Consider the following 17,393-nt stretch of genomic DNA (forward strand, 5'->3'; position numbering starts at 1 on the left):
CAAAGAAAAACAAGTATCAAAATTTTTGAGGTTAAAATCAAAGAAAAAGTAATGGGGTTGGAATAACTGGGTGTAGAAGTATTGGAAGACGGGAATTTTAAGGCAGATGTTCAATTTGGAAGATCAAACACGTTCAAAAAGAAATAAAATCAGACAAGATAAAGCAAACAAAACTTGCGAAAAAGGTAGGATTGAGAATATTACACTAGGAAGCCATAGATGGAAAAGGAAAGGGGCAACCATTGCAACATGGAAGAAACAAACATCTGCATACTGAATGTAAATAACAAATGAAACATACACGAACTGTAAAAATGTCTCATAATGGTATCGAACGATTGATATCAGACTAGCTTTTCAAGCTATTAACTTTTTGTAGGGGATTTAATGCACTTCAACGTCATATCAATTAAAACATTTTTCAATCCCCCGTTTCGAAAAGGGTGCAGCTCAAAGGGGTTGCATGCATGCAAACTTTGTACTAATGTATCTTCAATTTTTATGATACGTAGATTTAAAAATCTTACAATTTATATTTGAAACATTTTGAACAGTTTTTGGTTTACGGAAAATTTTTTTTTCAAAATTACAGAAATGCAGTGTTCAATATATATATATATATATATATATATATATATATATATATATATATATATATATATATATATATATATATGTATATATATATATATGGATTACAATTAGGGTGGTAATGATAAAGAAACCTTATTTTTGTTCTAAATCAGTCAATCCTTATGCCAAAGGTCCATTTTAAAGGTTTTTCTATGTTGAAAAAGATATCTCGAGTTTTTTTCCAAAAATGTCATCAATTTCAAGTTATTTGAGATTAAAAGTGTTCGGGATTCTCCAAAAATATTCATAGCAATAACTCGGTTATGATTGAATTTACAGAGGTCATTTAAAAACGAATCTCTTTGTTTTTTTATCAGCTACATTTTTGTTTCTAATGATTTTGCTGATAAAATTAAAAGTTCTTAAGTTATTAATGAAAAACTGTGAAAAATGAGTTTTTTTCAATGAAAAATGAGTAGTTTCAATCGTTATTAACTCTAAAAGTACCAACTTTAGAATAAGTTAATCTACGAGGTCATTTTGTTGAAGAAAATTCCACGGGAAATCAGCTGGTACTTGGCCTATATATTATTTTGTTTGAGCATCGAAAAAAAAAATTTTAGAAACGAATCACCCTACTGGACATGGAAAGAAGAAACAGTCAATTAAATAATAAAAACAAAAAGCCACTCGATAATTTAGAAAAAAAATCTTATCAAATATCAATATAATTTATTTTTTTTAACGAATTATTAGTAGGAAAATTTTACCATCTCATTTTTTTTTGTTTAAAAGTTCCTCTACACACGGTTTATATACACACACATATATATATATATATATATATTAAGAAGGCGAACACCTCGTCGATAATTCATCATCACCATCTTCAGACATAAAACTATTGGAACTAGAAGAACTAGATGAAGTATCCGAGATGGGTTCCGAGGGGTGCATGGCAGAGTTTCCGCGTCCGTTCGGGAACGCTCGCTGAATTTAAAAAAAAAATTATCATTATAAATAAACAATTAGACTTTGAACGCACCCTGACTCTGGTAGTACTCCTCAGATGTGTCCAAAGCATCCACAACATTTGGCTTTCGTTGATATCGTGAGGCATAAAATTCAATCTCGATTTATTATTTTGTTTTATAGTTTCCGCTAATCCTTTCATTTCCGGATCTACTTCGCACGAAGGCACCCACACTTTCACATCCCAATCGAGTCCACTCGTACAAATATACGGAACTTGTGGATGCGGTTCCAAACAATTCACCTAAAACAAAAGAAAAAAAATTTAAAAACCTCTTCGGAACGGTATCGATTAACGAACTTACGACGCCGTGATCATCGGCCAACAACCATTGTACGATCGCTTCGGTATTTTTGTCCCAAAAATAAATGTTACCGCAATCGGATCCGCTGACTATGTACTCAGATTTCGGTCCGAAGAAATTGACGCCTTTTATGGTGGCCCCGTTCCGGTGACCTTGGTATTGGTGTAAGTAAGATCCGGTTTCGCCGTCGACGTCGAATAAATATATATCGCCGTCGTTGTAAGATCCCAGTATTTGCGAACCGTCGTAATTGTACACAGCACAGGTTACGTGTAGGCCCCAATTGGCCCCGGAATCGTTCTACAATTCGAATTAAATACCCCATCAATAATTTAATCAACGAAAATTATTTGTCGAAAGTCATATATCAAATTTTTACCCATTTCCCCTCAATACTTTAAAAGTTTAGGTTAAAAAATGTTACGATGAATCTCCTCCAAGTAAAGTGGAATGAGAAGTTTAAAACAACCACCGATGATGCTTCATGATGAGGATGCACCATAAACAATATAGAAAATTGTTATGGGAAACTGTAAAACGAAATTGAAAGAAATAATACACACCAAGGTAACAACTGAAAGTGTTTACTCCATTTTAAATGAACGTAAAAAAATTCTGTTCAAAAGATATTAAACAGAATGTAACACTTTGAAAAATTGATCAATAAAACGACCTATTAATCTAAATTAAATATACACGGTGTCCAAAAACTTTCCTGTCAAAATCAGGATGCATAGGAGGCGTACTACCCTGGAAAGTGCAACCACATGGTAAGAATTATTGTTATGAAGTGGCCACCCAGAAATCCTGATTTGACTCCCGTAGAAAATGTATGAAATAAGCTTAAGAAAAAAAATAGCTACAAGGAATCTTCCAATAACTAAAGTTAGCTCAAGGTTTAATCAACATATCAATTAAGTCGCTGGAAAACAGGATGGAGAGATGCAGTAAGGGTAAAAATTACTGGGAAACATTTTTTTAGCGATTTGATGGACCAAACAGAGTCTACAAGTAACCTTCCAGGAGCTAAAAGTAGCTCAAGGGTTGGATAGAGGTTGCAGTAAGGGTACAAGTTACTGGAAAAAGTTTTTTAGCGATTTGATGGACCAAACAGAATCTACAAGTAACCTTCCAGGAGCTAAAAGTAGCTCAAGGGTTGGATAGAGGTTGCAGTAAGGGTACAAGTTACTGGAAAAAGTTTTTTACCGATTTGATGGACCAAACAGAATCTACAAGTAACCTTCCAGGAGCTAAAAGTAGCTCAAGGGTTGGATAGAGGTTGCAGTAAGGGTACAAGTTACTGGAAAAAGTTTTTTAGCGATTTGATGGACCAAACAGAATCTACAAGTAACCTTCCAGGAGCTAAAAGTAGCTCAAGGGTTGGATAGAGGTTGCAGTAAGGGTACAAGTTACTGGAAAAAGTTTTTTAGCGATTTGATGGACCAAACAGAATCTACAAGTAACCTTCCAGGAGCTAAAAGTAGCTCAAGGGTTGGATTGATGTTGCAGTAAGGGTACAAGTTACTGGAAAAAGTTTTTTAGCGATTTGATGGACCAAACAGAGTCTAGTAACATTCCAGGAGCTAAAAGTAGCTCAAGGGTTGGATAGAGGTTGCAGTAAGGGTACAAGTTACTGGAAAAAGTTTTTTAGCGATTTGATGGACCAAACAGAGTCTACAAGTAACATTCCAGGAGCTAAAAGTAGCTCAAGGGTTGGATAGAGGTTGCAGTAAGGGTACAAGTTACTGGAAAAAGTTTTTTAGCGATTTGATGGACCAAACAGAATCTACAAGTAACCTTCCAGGAGCTAAAAGTAGCTCAAGGGTTGGATAGAGGTTGCAGTAAGGATACAAGTTACTGGGAAAATTTTAGATCAAAAAGGAACCACAAAGATCCCCGCAGAAGCTAAATGTGGCTTTTGAAATAAAACTAATACATCAAGGATTAATAAATATTATTAAAGTTTATAGTTAATATGGAAATTACAGTATAGGGGAAAGTTTATAATGGAAATTCTAACTGAAAATATACAAACATATTTTTTTATACTAAAAAATGAAAAATTTCAAAATATTTAATGAACTTTGAACATTTTTTCATATATTTTCAAAAACTCACCCGTTTATTGAAAGGATGATATGTATTTAAAGGATCATCACTTTTCCGAACATCGTATACTCTTATAAGTTCATCCCTACCACTTACGCAAAATTCAAGAGTCCTCAAAGGATTACTGTGGATACTATACAAAGCTACGTCTCTATCATCGTTATCCCTTACCCCCACTATCCTGAAAAAACAAGTTTAAAACTAATATATATCTATATGTGTCTCTAATAGGGTAAAAAACTAAAATCATTGATAGTTTTTAGCCCCCGAAAAGTTATCACCAAATTGTTGATTTGGATAAGGCTTTCGCTGTCATAGATTTTCAAGGTTTTTCATCTGATCAACTGTAATTGGTTACGACTTGCTCTTAACAGCTTCTAAAGATACCAATGTCAAGAACAAGACACAACTAATGACGGCCCAACAGTCCAAAAATATTCGTTTGAAACATGTAAAAATCACTAATAATGAAACCACGTCAAAACGTCACAAATCAAATAATAAAAATTATGAATCTACTACTCTTTATGCGAAGAAAATTATGGTTTTGAAACACCTTGTACCAACTTAGTTGATTTTATTAATGAGTTGGATTTAAGAGTCTACAGTTGAGCCTATTCCAATTTTAGGGACCTCCTGTAAGTATTATTGTACCCCAAGTCTATTTTTATTCAAGAGATACATTAAACGTTCAAGCTACTTCTTTGTCTGTCTATCTTCTTGTTATTGAATAATTCAATTATTTTCTTCAAGTTCTTCCACGGCATCCCTTCTGCTCTTTTTGTTACTCTGGTGCCTTTTTTTCGTAGTCCATATCCACATTTCCTTTCTGCTTGTTTTTCCCAATTGTTTGTCTCCTTATTGGACAATTCCACTGTTTCCATTAAGTTCTTCCACAACAAAACAACAAGAAACATGTAACTCTATCTTCTGCCCTATTTGTACCTCTGGTCCCTTTTTTATATTGTTCATACCCATATCTTCTTATTTATTTTCTATTTTTCTTCTCCAAATTCGTTTCTCGTTATTTCATTCATAAATATTGACTAATTTCATCAACATCAACTTAAAGGAGGTTTGCTAATTATAATTCTCGAGTAACAATAAAAAATGAATATTTATAATCATAATTAATGATATTTTTTTCCAAAATGTTTACCCTTAAGATAAAAATTTTTTTCTATTTGTTTCACTCAATTTTTTAAGAACTTTTTCCACTCCAACTTGATTAGGGAAAAAAAAAGGAATTTGATATCATGTACAAGGTAGTATGGGGGTTTGTTAATGATTTTCAAGAATTTCTGACAAACAAACCGTTACGTACCTTGAGGAATTGACCTAGACTAAAAAATATAAATAACAACCCTCATATATGTCTCATTACCTCAATTTATATAAAGAACAACACTAATATATTTCGGCTTAAATTCTATAATTTTTTCATTGTTTTACTATATTTGGTTATAAATTGATTTTTTTTATTTACCTTTCTTGTTTATTTTTCCTAACGTCGTGACTAAATACGAGACCGTCTTCACCTGCACTGAGCACTACATGCGGTTGATCACCGAGCACAGCTATTTTGTGACAAGGTCCTCTGTGACTACCTAATTTTCTGTTATCCCGTACCCCTTGTTCGCACGAAACTTGAGCAATTCTAACCTAAACACGTAAAATATAATTTATCAATTTACTACACATTGATAGTAACTTAACAAAAATTATAAGACAACGGTATACCTGATAATAGATGAATAACTTTACCCAAACTATGGTCGAACTAAAGTTACTCAGTATATTGCATCGAAACCAGCTAAATATGGAATCAAACTAATACATTACTCAATAAGTTGTGTAATTAACTGAGAAAAACACATTTTTTGACAAAAATTGATTTTATTATCAATTTAATCTCACAATCATTCTTGATGCTCAACTTTTGCCTCAAAATAGGCTTCAGTTTCAGCAATTGCTTCTTCATTTCAGCTTAATTTCTTACCACAAAGAGAAGGAATTCCTTTCACTGGAAGAGCCTTTATAGTGACATTGATGAACTTGAAGACATTAAGTTTTACACCAACCAATTAGCTTGTGGTATACTTTTTGATTTTAATTTACATTTTAATATAAAAAATTATTTCCTGATGATTTGTTTTGATTTTAGGTCTTCTTAAATTGAAATTTCGTTTAAAATGAATTAAAAATATTGCCAGATTTTGATAGTTTGTTGCAAAGTAGATGGAAACGTTATGATTTTAATTCATTTTAAATGAAATTTCAATTAAAGGAGCTCCAAATCAAGTAAATCGTCTCTGGAAACATATAAAAAAAGTATAAGAAGCAAAAAATTAGAAATATGTGATCAACAATGGAGTGCCATTGATGAACTTGATTTTCACACCAGCCAATTGATTTTAATTCTTTTTAGGTCTCCTTTAATTGAAATTTCCTTTAAAAACAATTAAAATCTTGATGTTTCTACCTACTACGATCTTTATCAAAATATTATTTCCAGATTTTGATACTTTGATGCAAAGTAGATAGAAACATCAAGATTTTAATTGTTTTTAAAGGAAATTTCAATTAAAAGAGACTAAAATCAAGAAAATTATCTCTGGAAACATTAAAAAAGTATAAGAAATAAAGTTAAAAAAAAATTAGACCAACAATGGAATGTTACAAAATTGAAATACCAAATAATTTAGATCAGAAAAACATTTCTTAACAAAGAAAATCCAATTTGATAATTAGTATTAGGATAATAAATATTATTATTTGGATAAAAATTGTTGTAAATAATAATTTTATGTTTTACTCACCTGTCCATCCCTGGCGCAAGAAGCTATATGTAGATCACCTGATAGATTCAAGAACTTTGTTTGGAAAACGTTTTCTTTATGCTTTGAATCATATTTCAATATATTTTTTCCTACTTTCCAATCCCAAAGTATAACTTTCAAATCATCCGAACCACTTGCCAATAAATGTCCGTTTGGATGAAAATTTAAACTATTAACACAGCCATTATGCCCTTCTAGTTTGTACATTAACTCTAACCTTTGTACACTACGTAAGGAACCGTAACAACGCCTTTGAAATAAATCAGAACTTTGTAACTTTGAACTAGAACCTAATTGTCTATTTAAAACTTCCGGTACGACGAACCAATTGTGTTTAGGCTTTTCCTTTTTCATTGCAGGATGTTCTTCTCCTTCTGAATCAACATCCGTATCATTTATAACTGTTGAATTGGAACTGCTACTTGTTAGGTTGGAATTTGCTTCTATGTCATCTAAATTAACGGAATCTTCGTCTTCTTGTATGGGGGGGTGTTCTTCTTGGACCGGAGAGTATTCTTCTTCTCGAGCGAGGGAGAAATCTTCGTTACCTTCACTATCATTGCTATCAACAAATATCAGATAGAAATTCATTTTTACTCATTCAAATATAAAATAATCAAAACATTTGTATAGTACGTACCTCGTATGCTCTTCTAGTTCTTCAGAATTAGAATGGTTCCTGTAGCTACGATTTTTAGAATTTCGCGATCTAGGGAAACCACTATCTGTACTAGTACTAGCACTTTCTTGTTCGGTATTATTGGAACAATTCGAAAATTCTTCAACTGATTTTCCTTCAGTTTTTAATCTTTTTCGATTTTCTATATCAGAGGTTTTTTCTCGATTTTCGTCATCAGACATATTTTCATCCATAATGGAAAGTTATTCTAAAAATACAATCAACTGCGTATTACATGATTTAAAGTCAATTACGAATTTTAGTTATAATTGACTTTAATGTTAGTGTTTTATTTAATACCAATATTTCTACCTTATCCTATACTGCTTTTGTGGAAAAAACCTGTTCAGTGTTTATTTTCTTTTCTCTTCGCCTGACATTTCAACTTGTTCGCTTTCTTACACTGTGTTCTTCGGTGCGGAATCAGAGTGATAGTAATAGTGTAAAACCATAGATAAAACAATTGTTATTTCGCACAATTTTGAAAATTATATATCAAAATGTCGCGTTCCATTACGATTTTGTTGGAATTATGAAATTAAATTGTTATTATACTTATACAATGGAAATTGTATTAAATTGACATAAGTATATCCTTTTCGATTATTTATATAGTATAAATTATATGTGATACCCTCAATTTTGTTAATAGTTGTTATCATCTATGAACATATTGATTCTTATAGATGAGGCCAAAACAACGCACAAACCATCTATTTTATTTTCTATTTTCCACTTAGAACCCTAGATGGGTCTGGCAACATAAACAAAAATTTAGTTCGCAAGAATGAAAGCAAAATAAATTTTATATTGGTAGTACTGAATTTGGCCCATATATACGGCTATGAAAAATGCAAAAAAATCTTTACAAGATACAAGGTTTTCCGAGTCAACCCACAAGAGGACATCCCACGACTCCGCACTTCATAACCAAGTGCCGAGTTATACGAGGATGGTCCTAGAAGTACAAAGAAAACACAAAAATTTTGGAGAAAAATATGTGTGAGCTTCTATAACTGTGCCGTTGCTTTTTTAGATATTATTAACGTTTTTGTTTAAAATGATGTGGGAGAACTCGTATTATCCTGGTGCAGAATGATTCGTTTTCTGCGATTGGTTTTCCTGATTTTCCCAAAAACTGTCATTTGGAAATGACAGTTCTACATTGTATCAGTTAACAACTAAAATAGCACTCACACGTTCTAAAAATGTCAAATTTCCTGAAGGCAACGTCAGATTTGACATATTGACATTGTATCACGAAAACTATAGGGTAGGCAAAAACTTTTGACAGGTAGTGTGGTGGGAAAAGGTTTTGAATGATTTGAGCTGTAACTTCTTTTATAATACGTGTAAAATGAATATTTTATATTGCTTTGGATTAGGATTGGAAGTAAAAAACAATGTTATGAATTCATTTCTTTAATGAAAATAATGTACATGTTATTGCCTAGACCACAGTTGTAGTATAATACACGTCTGAATAGGGTCTTACATAATTTTTTGGAAATGTTAGGTACTCATTTTCTAAATTTTATAATTTTATAATTAAAAAATAATTACACACATGACTTATAAAAAAATTTGTATTTCAAACGGTTTTTTCTTCGACGATGTTAATTTCTACACTCACTACACACATATACCTACAAGACTAATATTTTCTATGAAATGGAAATACAAATATTAAAAATGGCGGATTATATCTCGTTTACACTAAACTTACATTGATATGACGTAGATTTAAAAAAAATGTTTCAAGGCAAAATCGATTCTAGGTTAGGACTGTACAACTATTGAGTACGATATGTGCATTAGCATTAAATCTGCCTCCAAACATTTTTTATTTCACATTAAACTTATAAGTCACCAATACATAACTTTAAGATCGATTTAGACGCAGCCAGTAGTACAAGAATATGTTAAACACGAGAAATTACAAGGTTACTAGAATAATAGAAGGTTTGTGACATGCGCATGTTTTTGTAAACAAACGATCAGCTGATAGAGCACCGGCTACGTCAGTATGTTTACATTTTTGTTCTGCTTATATTTTTATGTCAAACAGAACCTCACTAACATTATACAAACCAATATATTTCTAACTAACGAATTTATAGGCATTTTATTGAAGGAAAACCATTTTTAATCAATTTCAAAATTTTGACAGATGCTAGCGTTGTTGCCGTTCTCACAGCTATGAAGAACCGGTGACGTCACTTGTCTACTGCGCATCTTGTTATTGTCACAAACCTTCTATTATTCTAGTAACCTTGTGAAATTATTCTCTTGGATCTTCTAAAGTTGTTTTAATAGACAACTAGAGACTCCGAGCTCATTTTATTCTTTGGGCTTTTGTATTTCTTCCAAACATATATTGCTAGTTTCATTAGTAAGAAGTTTTAATATTGATCGAAGAAGTTTTGGTTTGTAACTTGCCGTTTTCGTTAATTTTAATAATACCTTCCACGTATAAACGATTGTTTTGACTCCACTTGATTGAGTAAATTCTACTAAATCACTGGCTGCGTCTGAACCGGCCTTTAGATTCATTTATTTCAAACATGCGCATTCAGTTTTTTATATTTGATCACAAAACTCGGAACATATTTAACATAAACAAACCTTATAGTCCAGGCAATATTATACTAAAACCTAACATTAAAACATTTTTGGCAACCACCGGAAAAACTGTAAAAATTGATATTTCCTCAATAACGTCGAAGGGATTTGAAATATAGAATAGAAATCAAGTATTTAGAACTGAAATCAGAATAAAATCAATTCGTTGATAATATTATTGATCTTAATTTGATCCCCGATTCTGAAAACACCTTTAATAGTTGGAATTATTAATTTATGACTTAACGTTATCCAAAAAAATTGCATAATCTTTTATTATCTATACGAGGTCTGACTATTAAATAACGAGACTGGTTAGGAAAAAAGGGTTTTATTATATTATAGTCAATAAGATAGAGACTTATTAACCTTTTTAGAGTTTCAGGAAAGTGTGAATAAAGATGAATGAAAAATTTGTTATCGAAAGAGCGGGGTCTTGCGACTAGAATGACTAGTGCCTTTTTACAGGACTCTGCAGTTTTATATTTTCACATCAATAGCAAAGAAATCAGCCAGAGACAAAAATGTGATTGAATTTGGCCAAAGACAATGTGGGAATGAATGCATTATTCGAAATATAGAATCTTTTCTGTGCAGCTTTTCACGTTCTACAAGTTTGTTTATATGAATTGTAGTGAAATTTCCAACCCTTTCCACGTTAAAAAATGAACAAGCTAAAAAACAAAGTGTTTAGAAAAATGTGATTCAATTTGATCAAAGACAATGTGGGAACGAATGCATTTTTCGAAAAAACGTATAGAGTCTTTTTTGTGCAGCTTTTCACGTTCTACAAGTTTGTTTATATGAATTGTAGTGAAATTTTCAACCCTTTCCACGTTAAAAAATGAACAAGCTAAAAAACAAAGTGTTTAGAAAAATGTGATTCAATTTGATCAAAGACAATGTGGGAACGAATGCATTTTTCGAAAAAACGTATAGAGTCTTTTTTGTGCAGCTTTTCACGTTCTACAAGTTTGTTTATATGAATTGTAGTGAAATTTTCAACCCTTTCCACGTTAAAAAATGAACAAGCTAAAAAACAAAGTGTTTAGAAAAATGTGATTCAATTTGATCAAAGACAATGTGGGAACGAATGCATTTTTCGAAAAAACGTATAGAGTCTTTTTTGTGCAGCTTTTCACGTTCTACAAGTTTGTTTATATGAATTGTAGTGAAATTTCCAACCCTTTCCACGTTAAAAAATGAACAAGCTAAAAAACAAAGTGTTTAGAAAAATGTGATTCAATTTGATCAAAGACAATGTGGGAACGAATGCATTTTTCGAAAAAACGTGTAGAGTCTTTTTTGTGCAGCTTTTCACGTTCTACAAGTTTGTTTATATGAATTGTAGTGAAATTTTCAACCCTTTCCACGTTAAAAAATGAACAAGCTAAAAAACAAAGTGTTTAGAAAAATGTGATTCAATTTGATCAAAGACAATGTGGGAACGAATGCATTTTTCGAAAAAACGTATAGAGTCTTTTTTGTGCAGCTTTTCACGTTCTACAAGTTTGTTTATATGAATTGTAGTGAAATTTTCAACCCTTTCCACGTTAAAAAATGAACAAGCTAAAAAACAAAGTGTTTAGAAAAATGTGATTCAATTTGATCAAAGACAATGTGGGAACGAATGCATTTTTCGAAAAAACGTGTAGAGTCTTTTTTGTGCAGCTTTTCACGTTCTACAAGTTTGTTTATATGAATTGTAGTGAAATTTTCAACCCTTTCCACGTTAAAAAATGAACAAGCTAAAAAACAAAGTGTTTAGAAAAATGTGATTCAATTTGATCAAAGACAATGTGGGAACGAATGCATTTTTCGAAAAAATGTATAGAGTCTTTTTTGTGCAGCTTTTCACGTTCTACAAGTTTGTTTATATGAATTGTAGTGAAATTTTCAACCCTTTCCACGTTAAAAAATGAACAAGCTAAAAAACAAAGTGTTTAGAAAAATGTGATTCAATTTGATCAAAGACAATGTGGGAACGAATGCATTTTTCGAAAAAACGTGTAGAGTCTTTTTTGTGCAGCTTTTCACGTTCTACAAGTTTGTTTATATGAATTGTAGTGAAATTTTCAACCCTTTCCACGTTAAAAAATGAACAAGCTAAAAAACAAAGTGTTTAGAAAAATGTGATTCAATTTGATCAAAGACAATGTGGGAACGAATGCATTTTTCGAAAAAATGTATAGAGTCTTTTTTGTGCAGCTTTTCACGTTCTACAAGTTTGTTTATATGAATTGTAGTGAAATTTTCAACCCTTTCCACGTTAAAAAATGAACAAGCTAAAAAACAAAGTGTTTAGAAAAATGTGATTGAATTTGATCAAAGACAATGTGGGAACGAATGCATTTTTCGAAAAAACGTATAGAGTCTTTTTTGTGCAGCTTTTCACGTTCTACAAGTTTGTTTATATGAATTGTAGTGAAATTTCCAACCCTTTCCACGTTAAAAAATGAACAAGCTAAAAAACAAAGTGTTTAGAAAAATGTGATTCAATTTGATCAAAGACAATGTGGGAACGAATGCATTTTTCGAAAAAACGTATAGAGTCTTTTTTGTGCAGCTTTTCACGTTCTACAAGTTTGTTTATATGAATTGTAGTGAAATTTTCAACCCTTTCCACGTTAAAAAATGAACAAGCTAAAAAACAAAGTGTTTAGAAAAATATGATTCAATTTGATCAAAGACAATGTGGGAACGAATGCATTTTTCGAAAAAACGTATAGAGTCTTTTTTGTGCAGCTTTTCACGTTCTACAAGTTTGTTTATATGAATTGTAGTGAAATTTCCAACCCTTTCCACGTTAAAAAATGAACAAGCTAAAAAACAAAGTGTTTAGAAAAATGTGATTCAATTTGATCAAAGACAATGTGGGAACGAATGCATTTTTCGAAAAAACGTATAGAGTCTTTTTTGTGCAGCTTTTCACGTTCTACAAGTTTGTTTATATGAATTGTAGTGAAATTTTCAACCCTTTCCACGTTAAAAAATGAACAAGCTAAAAAACAAAGTGTTTAGAAAAATGTGATTCAATTTGATCAAAGACAATGTGGGAACGAATGCATTTTTCGAAAAAACGTATAGAGTCTTTTTTGTGCAGCTTTTCACGTTCTACAAGTTTGTTTATATGAATTGTAGTGAAATTTTCAACCCTTTCCACGTTAAAAAATGAACAAGCTAAAAAACAAAGTGTTTAGAAAAATGTGATTCAATTTGATCAAAGACAATGTGGGAACGAATGCATTTTTCGAAAAAATGTATAGAGTCTTTTTTGTGCAGCTTTTCACGTTCTACAAGTTTGTTTATATGAATTGTAGTGAAATTTTCAACCCTTTCCACGTTAAAAAATGAACAAGCTAAAAAACAAAGTGTTTAGAAAAATATGATTCAATTTGATCAAAGACAATGTGGGAACGAATGCATTTTTCGAAAAAACGTATAGAGTCTTTTTTGTGCAGCTTTTCACGTTCTACAAGTTTGTTTATATGAATTGTAGTGAAATTTCCAACCCTTTCCACGTTAAAAAATGAACAAGCTAAAAAATAAAGTGTTTAGAAAAATGTGATTCAATTTGATCAAAGACAATGTGGGAACGAATGCATTTTTCGAAAAAACGTATAGAGTCTTTTTTGTGCAGCTTTTCACGTTCTACAAGTTTGTTTATATGAATTGTAGTGAAATTTTCAACCCTTTCCACGTTAAAAAATGAACAAGCTAAAAAACAAAGTGTTTAGAAAAATGTGATTCAATTTGATCAAAGACAATGTGGGAACGAATGCATTTTTCGAAAAAACGTATAGAGTCTTTTTTGTGCAGCTTTTCACGTTCTACAAGTTTGTTTATATGAATTGTAGTGAAATTTCCAACCCTTTCCACGTTAAAAAATGAACAAGCTAAAAAATAAAGTGTTTAGAAAAATGTGATTCAATTTGATCAAAGACAATGTGGGAACGAATGCATTTTTCGAAAAAACGTATAGAGTCTTTTTTGTGCAGCTTTTCACGTTCTACAAGTTTGTTTATATGAATTGTAGTGAAATTTTCAACCCTTTCCACGTTAAAAAATGAACAAGCTAAAAAACAAAGTGTTTAGAAAAATGTGATTCAATTTGATCAAAGACAATGTGGGAACGAATGCATTTTTCGAAAAAACGTATAGAGTCTTTTTTGTGCAGCTTTTCACGTTATACAAGTTTGTTTATATGAATTGTAGTGAAATTTCCAACCCTTTCCACGTTAAAAAATGAACAAGCTAAAAAACAAAGTGTTTAGAAAAATGTGATTCAATTTGATCAAAGACAATGTGGGAACGAATGCATTTTTCGAAAAAACGTATAGAGTCTTTTTTGTGCAGCTTTTCACGTTCTACAAGTTTGTTTATATGAATTGTAGTGAAATTTCCAACCCTTTCCACGTTAAAAAATGAACAAGCTAAAAAACAAAGTGTTTAGAAAAATGTGATTCAATTTGATCAAAGACAATGTGGGAACGAATGCATTTTTCGAAAAAATGTATAGAGTCTTTTTTGTGCAGCTTTTCACGTTCTACAAGTTTGTTTATATGAATTGTAGTGAAATTTTCAACCCTTTCCACGTTAAAAAATGAACAAGCTAAAAAACAAAGTGTTTAGAAAAATGTGATTGAATTTGATCAAAGACAATGTGGGAACGAATGCATTTTTCGAAAAAATGTATAGAGTCTTTTTTGTGCAGCTTTTCACGTTCTACAAGTTTGCTTATATGAATTGTAGTGAAATTTTCAACCCTTTCCACGTTGACAAAATATTACTGTTCAGATATTTTTTAGGAGTTTTTTCATACACCAAAAATCATTTTTCTATTAGTTTTAGTGTCAGGTTAAAATCCTTGGGTCGTGGACTAGTAGTATAAACGCACTTAACTACATACAGGGTAGGTAAATGTGTTTAAATTAAATTCAAACAATGTTATTTAGTGTTTAAGAATCTAAATAGACATTGTTTGAAATTTTTATTTGTTATCATTAATATATGGTAAATATATGTGTGTGTAATAAGAAAGAAAAAAGAGACCCTATTCTCAAGATTTAATTTTTTTTTTTAATATTTAGGCCCTTAAATAAATAAAAGTGTCATTGCCAGTCTAACCTTTCTTTTATAATTACAACGAAAAATCTTTGGATCCGTCCCTGTGGCACTAGGTAACAACGTCATTTCTTCTTTTTTACAAACAGGATGGTCTTGATTAATAAGCAATACAAGTCATTGGAGATATGATATAATTACCTCGTGCCTTATACGACATTCCAAACACTTTCAATAATAAAGTCAACAATCATGTTTCATCATAGGAACTTTGAACATTTCTAAAATTGGTCCTCAAAAAGAACCACTAATTTGATATATACACTGACATATATATATATTGTTAAACCGAATAATAAAATTCATATACACTAGATACTAAAACGTTCAACTAAAATCTAATTGATACTTATTAATTATTATCGTAACATGGATATTTATCTACACACATTTAATCGATCGGCAAATGGCGGCCGATCAAATAGATAATAATATGAGACCCTGCTTAACGAACGGCGGCCATTTGCTAATTTTCAAAAACCCAATTAGACGACCATCCTCGGAACGTACTTTTGATTCGCGAATACTTTTTAGGAACACGTATATAATAATTTTCGATAAAAATATCCGTATTTCCATTGATCCGCATCGAAATAAAGAAATAAAAACATCGGAAAATGTATTGGAGAAACGGTTCCGACTAAGGAAGACAGAATGATAACTCAAGCATGCGCTCTATAGATAAAGTGTCTCGAACAAAAATAAATATTGTCAGCACCGTAGTTAGGGACGTTTTTTCCCATACCAACTGTCCGTATTACATTTATGATCAGTATCTAAAATATATTCGAACAAGTAGGAGTTTTAAAATGGAGTCGTATTATCAGAACTAACCTAAAATGATTTTCACTTCTTTTAAAACTTTGTAGAATAACAAAATTGACGTGCACAATTTAGGAGAAGTTACGTATTGAAGGTAAACTTTTTTTTAGAAAATTTGTATCTAAACTTATTTGAAAAACGAAATAATGAGGATGTGCTGTGATATTACGAACATAACCTAGAAATATTGATGTGTTAACATTGATAGAGTACTCTTGGGTCAGTTGGTTCTCTTTGTTGGAACGCAGACAATGACATATGACATTTGAGAGTAATTTAATAATAACAAAAATAATACAAAATAATAACACGTATGAAAATGAAACGGTACTGATATAACTACAGATCAAGTTATCAAGTGGATATTCACGATGAAAATAAAATTTTTGAAATAATTATCAGTGGTTCCCAATCAAGTATTTTTTTTTCTAAGTTTGAAACTTGTGAATTTTACGTTTCAACGTCAGTTGTGTTAGATACCCTTAAATAGACTTATTTATAATTTTTGGAGACGAAATTTCACCTTTATATTTACAAGAATACACTAAAACAATATAGGTACATATTATACAATAAAAATTAAAAATATATACTTGTTAAACAAAAAGTCTACTAGACTACATAAGTATATTTGGCATAAATAATAACAGACAGTCAATAATAACATTAAATAACATTATTTAAACTACAACAATTTGATATTTCATTATATTTTTTTTTTGAACAAATCTCCCGTACTAAAAGTTGAGCCGTATTGAAATTTTGAAAAACTTTATACGTTCTTGATGTCAAATTCAATTAACAAATTATTTTTAAGTAAAATAACTGCGATTTTTATATGAAAAACTAGAATATTCTCCATTCAACACTACAAGTTTCGCTACTTTTTAATAGATGGCGTTATCGATTGCCCTTAATTCTTAAACATTACAGTTAAATTCACAGCTACTTTGGGCAAAAAAGTGATCTAAAACTATGTTTACACGCTTGCCAAAGCTTGGAAACCATCCACAAGCCCCAAATCTTCACTTCCTAGGTGGAAAAAGCCGTGGTCAGTCCTTTCAATTCACATCCATCCCTATCCAAGCTAAGTTGATTTGATCAAGGTATTGATCAACCCTTCAAAGTATTATTATTGTTGAGTTCATTTTGATTTGGTTCGGTTAGATTTGATTTAGTTAGGTTATGCTACGTTTACACGCTTGCCAAAGCTTAAAAAACGTCCACAAGCCCCAAATCTTCACTTTCTAGGTGGAAAAAGCCGTGGTCAGTCCTTTCAATTCACAT

General features: G+C 31.1%; 1 protein-coding gene across 1 annotated transcript; it reads right to left on the bottom strand.

Annotated features, from left to right (window-relative positions):
• Nucleotides 1-1,285: 1,285 nt before the first annotated feature.
• Nucleotides 1,286-7,949, bottom strand: LOC130447163 (DDB1- and CUL4-associated factor 8-like). Its single transcript, XM_056783855.1, has 8 exons — nt 7,851-7,949; nt 7,500-7,746; nt 6,839-7,421; nt 5,506-5,681; nt 4,029-4,200; nt 1,911-2,210; nt 1,619-1,849; nt 1,286-1,563 (listed from the first exon to the last, which is right to left on the bottom strand). Exons 2-8 carry the CDS (start codon nt 7,730-7,732, stop codon nt 1,420-1,422), a joined length of 1,839 nt encoding a protein of 612 aa, XP_056639833.1. The 5' UTR covers nt 7,733-7,746; nt 7,851-7,949; the 3' UTR covers nt 1,286-1,419.
• Nucleotides 7,950-17,393: the final 9,444 nt, after the last annotated feature.

Source organism: Diorhabda sublineata, chromosome 7, assembly GCF_026230105.1.
Source record: "Diorhabda sublineata isolate icDioSubl1.1 chromosome 7, icDioSubl1.1, whole genome shotgun sequence".
Lineage (NCBI taxonomy): Eukaryota > Metazoa > Arthropoda > Insecta > Coleoptera > Chrysomelidae > Diorhabda > Diorhabda sublineata.

Coding starts and splice junctions, on each gene's coding strand:
- LOC130447163 (XM_056783855.1), bottom strand. CDS start 7,732: ATGGATGAAAATATGTCTGATGACGAAAATCGAGAAAAAACCTCTGAT. Junction 7,422..7,499: donor GAACTAGAAGAGCATACGAG/GTACGTACTATA, acceptor ATTTGTTGATAG/CAATGATAGTGAAGGTAACG. Junction 2,211..4,028: donor ATCATCCTTTCAATAAACGG/GTGAGTTTTTGA, acceptor TTCGAATTGTAG/AACGATTCCGGGGCCAATTG.